This window comes from Aegilops tauschii, chromosome 6 (genome assembly GCF_002575655.3).
Source record: "Aegilops tauschii subsp. strangulata cultivar AL8/78 chromosome 6, Aet v6.0, whole genome shotgun sequence".
Taxonomy (NCBI): Eukaryota; Viridiplantae; Streptophyta; class Magnoliopsida; order Poales; family Poaceae; genus Aegilops; species Aegilops tauschii.
The window spans coordinates 96,526,812-96,532,785 of record NC_053040.3 but is presented as its reverse complement, the minus strand read 5'-3'; the positions used below and the strand labels follow the sequence as shown (position 1 = coordinate 96,532,785).

General features: G+C 44.9%; 1 protein-coding gene across 3 annotated transcripts; it reads left to right on the top strand.

The window, feature by feature from the left end:
* The first annotated feature begins 2,531 nt into the window (after nucleotides 1-2,531).
* LOC109767213 (FBD-associated F-box protein At4g10400) lies at nucleotides 2,532-5,715 on the top strand. Of its 3 annotated transcripts, none has more exons than XM_045229722.1 (4): nucleotides 2,532-3,461; nucleotides 3,542-3,673; nucleotides 3,806-4,166; nucleotides 5,230-5,715. In XM_045229722.1, the coding sequence occupies exons 1-3, from the start codon at nucleotides 2,583-2,585 to the stop codon at nucleotides 4,163-4,165; spliced, it is 1,371 nt and encodes a 456-aa protein (XP_045085657.1). In that variant the 5' UTR covers nucleotides 2,532-2,582; the 3' UTR covers nucleotide 4,166; nucleotides 5,230-5,715. The 3 variants fall into 3 exon arrangements, with proteins under 3 accessions (XP_045085657.1, XP_020181563.1, XP_040247963.1); XM_020325974.3 differs by having other exon boundaries at nucleotides 3,800-4,166; XM_040392029.2 differs by having other exon boundaries at nucleotides 3,800-4,166; nucleotides 5,227-5,715.
* The last annotated feature ends 259 nt before the right edge of the window (nucleotides 5,716-5,974 follow it).

Genomic DNA, 5,974 nt, shown 5'->3' with positions numbered 1-5,974 from the left:
GTATATAAAACTAACTTGTTCATAAGCATTAATTTGTATCCTAACCTTACTATTTATAGCCTTCTGAATTTTTCGTCACTGATGATAAATGAATATATGCAGGTGATGCTCGTTGGTGACTCCAGAAGGAAATTAAATGATATGGTACTTCATGTGATGCATGTCCCTTAATGTCAAATGAGTGTTGGGCACTCTCCCACAAAAATAAATATATAAAAAGTGAGTGTTGCGCTAGTGCATATAATTGTCTTCTTTCTTATTTCAGTTCCATGTAATAGTTTTTGGTTCGAGTAGTCATCGTGAAATTGTCAATTCTAAACTTGTTGCTATTCCTGTGCTATAGGGGATTTATACTGTCATTTCGTGAGACCCATTGGCATCAACAAACTGGTACAGGTTAGACACGGTAACCATAGTCAGTGCATGGTATTATCTCCTCATGCCGTTGTCCATTGTACTTTTAGTTTAGATTTCGCTTCCATACTCTATTTTTTTCTATGCGTGGACTGCTTATTGTGATGCTTCTAATTCTAATTTTCTGCAATAGAAATACTCATTACAAATGATAATGTACATATGCTCTTTTCTAAGAATGAAATCTGTAACCATCTTTTGGAGAGGGTATAAATACTTGTACCCGACGATAGCTAGTTGCATGCGAATGAAACAATACCAACAGAGGAAAGAGGATGCATTTAGCATGAATACAAATTGACAGGCACAATCATAATCACAAATTATGTACTGTGGGCATTAACAAATGCATCAGCTTTTTCTAAAGATGGTTAACAGTGCAAGCATAGAAGAATCCACATCAGTTATAGCAGCACCAAATCAAATACATAGCGATTTTGATATACAGATGCAACTTTTCTACTGCGGCATAGAATAATTATGAACATTTTTGCTATCTAAAATGCATTGAAGAATAGAAGAACGATGTACCTATCAAGACCCAGGTCCATACATCTTCACATGGTATCAACAAAGGAGTAGTATGGCAAGGATCAAAGGTAAAACTTGATGTCACAATATGGCCACGCTGCACTGAAACCAAAAAGGGGTGTTCAATATAAGTGACCTCAATCTATTTCTTTATTTTGCCGAGGGGAAATACTGGTACCGGATTTGATAAAAGTAAGTAGTACCATCGGCTATTGATAACTGTACCAGATTAGCTAGGTTCAGATGCAAGCTCAAAGCTGGAAGCACCACATGATTAGATAAAATCCACACCTTTAGATTTCTTTAGGTCCTAGAACTAATCAATACAAAACATCTCATAGCCAAAGATCTTGAACTGATTCACATGTTCAAGATAACACCCCACTATTATTTCAGGATAATATGCTATCTCCCTCACAAGGAACAACTGCTACAAAATTGAAATCCAATCCAAACAGTTTCATTAGTCCTTCAGCTAGAAAATCAAGAACAATAATGCTTGTGGATGAGGACCTGCTGCCGTGACAGCCCCTCTTCTTGTGGATGGCTACGACCAAGAGGACGGCAAACAACGGACGCGACGGGTATGCTCAGATCCTGGACCAGCAACAATATGAAGAGCATAATCAGTCACACACAGAGAGAGATAGAGATAGAGAGGAGGGAGATGAACGCACCTTGCAATGGCCTTCGTCGTCTGCTTCTGGTGCCGCGGCCTAGTCCAAGGCTTGCCACTAATGCTTCAGAGGAGGCAGTCGTCGAGCACACTGCAGAATAGGAGGCAGCTCGCCACAGCTCATGCTCCTCCTGCCAAGCGTCGGCGGTCAGGAGGAAGAGGAGAAGGGGCAGGGCCGCCGTGGGGAGGAGGGCAGGTGGCACCGATGTAGGCGGCAGTGTCATGCATCTCGCACGCGCGTGAAGGAGAGATTCACGGCTAGGGTTTTCAACCAATCGGTCTCCCTCCTCACCATACTCGCAACCCAACCATCTACGGAACACCACGCAAGGGCCAACACATGAAATCCTGAGTCTGCCCTCGGCGGCACCCAAAATTTACTGGCGGTGGCATGAGCCCTGCGCCTATTAAAACCGGAACCGGCCAGACCCATTTCTGCAGCCATGACAACAAGGGCTCGCTCCGTCTGTGCCCCACCTCTCATATTAACACAGGACGGTGGAACGCGTGAAAAACGACATGCACTATTCATTGATTGTCACATCAACTCCTATCCAACGGCCAGTCCATCAAGAAAAACGACGACGAGTGTTTGGAAGCTCAATCGGACGGTCCAGAGAACACATGCCCTGAGAAGGCCTCATCTTTGGCTAGAATGTAACAATGGGATAGTACAAAGTACAAACTTAATAAGCTCAATTATAGGCCCAAAACAACCCAATAGGTAAATCCTACCCGGACCGGCGTGCCTAACATGCGCCCGTATCGGCCCATATATTATGTGAGTCGTGTCTAGGCCAGGGAGCTAGGCACGCGTGCCTGGGTGGGCCGGGCCGGGCCGGGCTGGCCCATCTGTCCAGGTCTGTGCCACTTAGGGACGAAAAGCCCACAAACCCACGGTCCCGATTTCCTCGTCCCCCATTCCACCGACCAAACCCTCCGTCCTCGCCGGCCGCCGGCCATGGAGAAGGCCACGGCACCCACCGCCAAGAACCGCGAACCCGGCGGAGCCGCCGGAGGCATTCCACGGAAGCGGGGTCAGAGTGACAACTGCTACGGCGATATCATAAGCGGTCTCCCCGACGCCATCCTGGGCACCATCATCTCCCTCCTCCCCACCAAGGAGGGCGCCCGCACGCAGGCCATCTCTCGCCGGTGGCGCCACCTCTGGCGCTCCGCCCCCCTGAACCTCGAGGTCGCTCCCAGTCTCTGCGCCAACCTCAGTGAGCTCGCCTCCTTCCTCTCCAAAATCCTCTCCGAGCACCCCGGCCCCGCACGCCGCTTCCGCTGCCCCTCCATCCACCTCGGCGACAGCTACGCACAGGTCGACGGCTGGCTCCGCTCCCAAGCCCTCACCAACCTCCAGGAGCTCGACATCAGATTCGTTCGTCCGTCGCCGCGGCCCGAGACGGATCACGCGCTGGCATCGTCTCTGTACCGCCTGGCATCCACCCTCGTCGTGGCCAAAATCGGCGGCTGCAATTTCTCCAAAGAGGTCGTGCCACTGTCGAATTTCCCCTACCTGAAGGACCTCACACTACACTACGTTTCCTTGTCGGAGGAGTTCCTACATGGCATGCTCTCTAGCTGCAAGGCCTTGGAGAACCTGCTGCTCTGGAACATCTTTGTTGTCGGCCACCTCCGCATTAGCTCACCGACTCTTCGGCGCGTTGGCTTCTCCGTTTGTGCTGGTCACAAAGAGCTTGTCATTGAGGATGTGCCTCGCCTTGAAAGGTTGCTGCTACCTTCTTGGGGCAGAGGCGGTGGGACTATTCAGTTAATCCGGGCACCTAAACTGGAGATGTTAGGCCCTTTGTCAGCTGGTGTTGCAGTATTCCAGGTAGAAGCAGCAGACTTCTCCAATCTTGCATTGCACATTCCTTTGCAGAATACATTTTTACGCTCGGGTGTTTTCTCTAGGGAACGATGCCGATCAGCTTGACAAACTTGATGCACACTGTGAAGGCTTTAGCTCTCACTTCTGGCCCTCGACTGAATGTTGTTCTTGACATCCTCAAGTGCTTCCCCTGCTTGGAAAGGCTCTACGTTGTTGTGAGTATTCATCCTTGCTATTCTCAACATAAATATTTGATTCTCATACAATCTAGTAGTTGATTGGCATGTAATCTAGTCTAGTTACCACCAGCTTTGACATATGCCTCCTCTTTCTGTTTCTAGCTGCAGAAAAATTCAAAGATGGATGTGAAAGACGTGTCTCTATATGGTCCACTAGATTCAGTCGAATGTCTTGGGACCCATCTCAAAGAATTGGTGATACTGAATTACGAAGGCTGTGGGCAGGATGTTGGCTTTGCCAAGTTCTTTGTTTTGAATGCAGTGGTCCTAAACAAAATCAAATTTGGAGTCCCTAAGAACAACAACGGTGACTGGGTGGCTATTCAACTGGATTTGCTGCAAGTGGAGAATAGGGCTTCTCAAGATGCTCAATTTGATTTCAAATGTGGTTTGGATGATGTCATTAACTACCTGCGTGTCCATGACTTGTCATTGACCGATCCTTTCGACTGCTTGTTTTCTGAATGAGGTAATTCTCTTTGAGAAGAAGCATATCCATGATTTTTTTTTTGTGGCCAATTCCTTGGACTGCTCGTTTTGTAGATGGAGTTAAAGCCTGAAGATCATATTGTCTTTTCCTCACTTTGTAGACGAGATTAATGCTTGAAGATTGTCTTGATTTTTTGTTCAAAACCTAAACTTATTATGGCTGCTCTATTTGCATTCTAAACTCTGAAATTTCTCTGTAATTTCCGACAGGGTATGCCATACAAAAATAATTTACCGCCAAAAGTTGCAACATGATCAGGCTACACAATTCTTCTCTTATTTTTATCTTCCTACTTAGGCATGGCTTGTTCGTTAGTACTCCCTCTGTAAACAAATATAAGATATGTAAAAGCTAGTGACCTAAAATGTCTTATATTTGTTTACAGCGGATGTACTATTTATTGCTATTACCTATTAGTCAGCTTTTCTACATAAGCATGTGTATTGCTCTGTTGAAATTAAAGGGAGAGAAATGGAACAAAATCTTTAGTTCAGTGCATATACAGTGTCCCTGCTCACTACGGTCAATTTTGGGAGTTGTTTTACATCAGAAGATTTTGCTTTTTCCCAGTTCTGAATTTACAAGTATATCTGCATGAAAGCAACTCTGTTGTGGCAGTTGGTTGCTAACTTGCCATTTACACATTATGTATCGTTTTGCTTACTGCCTCATGTGTTGTTGGTTTGCACTTCGATTGAAATCTAAAATCTATGCACTGACTTCATGAATTAGAAACTCCTTTCACTTCCCATGGCAGCGACATGCATAGTTCTAGATTCAGGATAGGTTATGGAGGGTTAAATTTTATTTGCAATATTATATGGAAGCAGCACAAAAATAAATGTTAGCCGGACCCTGTAGCTGATTGCTTATTGTGTTTGATTTCAATAAGGGCTTCTCTTTTCTCCAGTGTATAGATTTTAGATTTCAATCGAAGTGCATGCATCCCTTTGCTTGTCTATTACTGTAAAACTTCAGATACTTGGCTGACAGCTCTATTCGCATATTTCTTAACCATTTTGTCTTTTTTTGGCAATAGCAGAGAACACGTCGAGGACTCAACTGCATATGGAGACATTTACATCAGGGTGTCATGTTGAACAAGTGTTCTGCCGTAATACCGATAAGTGGGCCATTTCCTTCTAGGTGTTTCCCTGAATTCAGTTAGAAAATGCCTTACTACTTACTACCATGTGCAATGTGGAACATATGCTGCGTGGAAGTGGAACCATATGTAGTGGTTCATAATGCCTTGATACCGTTCACCAGATGCATCAGTTGTCACAAACCATGTGAAGTGCTCAGACGTTTCTCAGTTTTAAAATTTAAAGTTAGACAGAGATCCTGTCTAAACATGTAAGCTCCGTAGCTCACTCCGCCTGATCTTTCACTCTGTTTTGTCTTGCTTTCAGTTTGTTTCGTTTATGGATGGAATATGTGACATGAATCGTGGCACCAGGAATTTGTGCAGCCAGATGTGATCATTTATTTATGTGAGATGTGAGAAAAAGAGAGGATGAAGTGTGTATCTACATTCTACCGTTGCTATTATATATGTGCCCTCTAGGTTTTTTTTAGACAATCTGTCCTCTAGGTTGTACTCCCTGTGTGAAGAAATATAAGAGCGATTATCAGTTATCACTACTTATGGAGGGAGTATTTATTTTGCACAGCGCATGGTGTTGGGGATATAACTACTGAGTATAAACCGCCCAGGTGTTGGGGTTATATCTGTAATGAGTTATCCATATTTGAAGCCCATGAAGACAAGGAGTATGGCGCTTTAC

Coding starts and splice junctions, on each gene's coding strand:
- LOC109767213 (XM_020325974.3), top strand. CDS start 2,583: ATGGAGAAGGCCACGGCACCCACCGCCAAGAACCGCGAACCCGGCGGA. Junction 3,462..3,541: donor CTGGTGTTGCAGTATTCCAG/GTAGAAGCAGCA, acceptor TGTTTTCTCTAG/GGAACGATGCCGATCAGCTT. Junction 3,674..3,799: donor TGGAAAGGCTCTACGTTGTT/GTGAGTATTCAT, acceptor TTCTGTTTCTAG/CTGCAGAAAAATTCAAAGAT.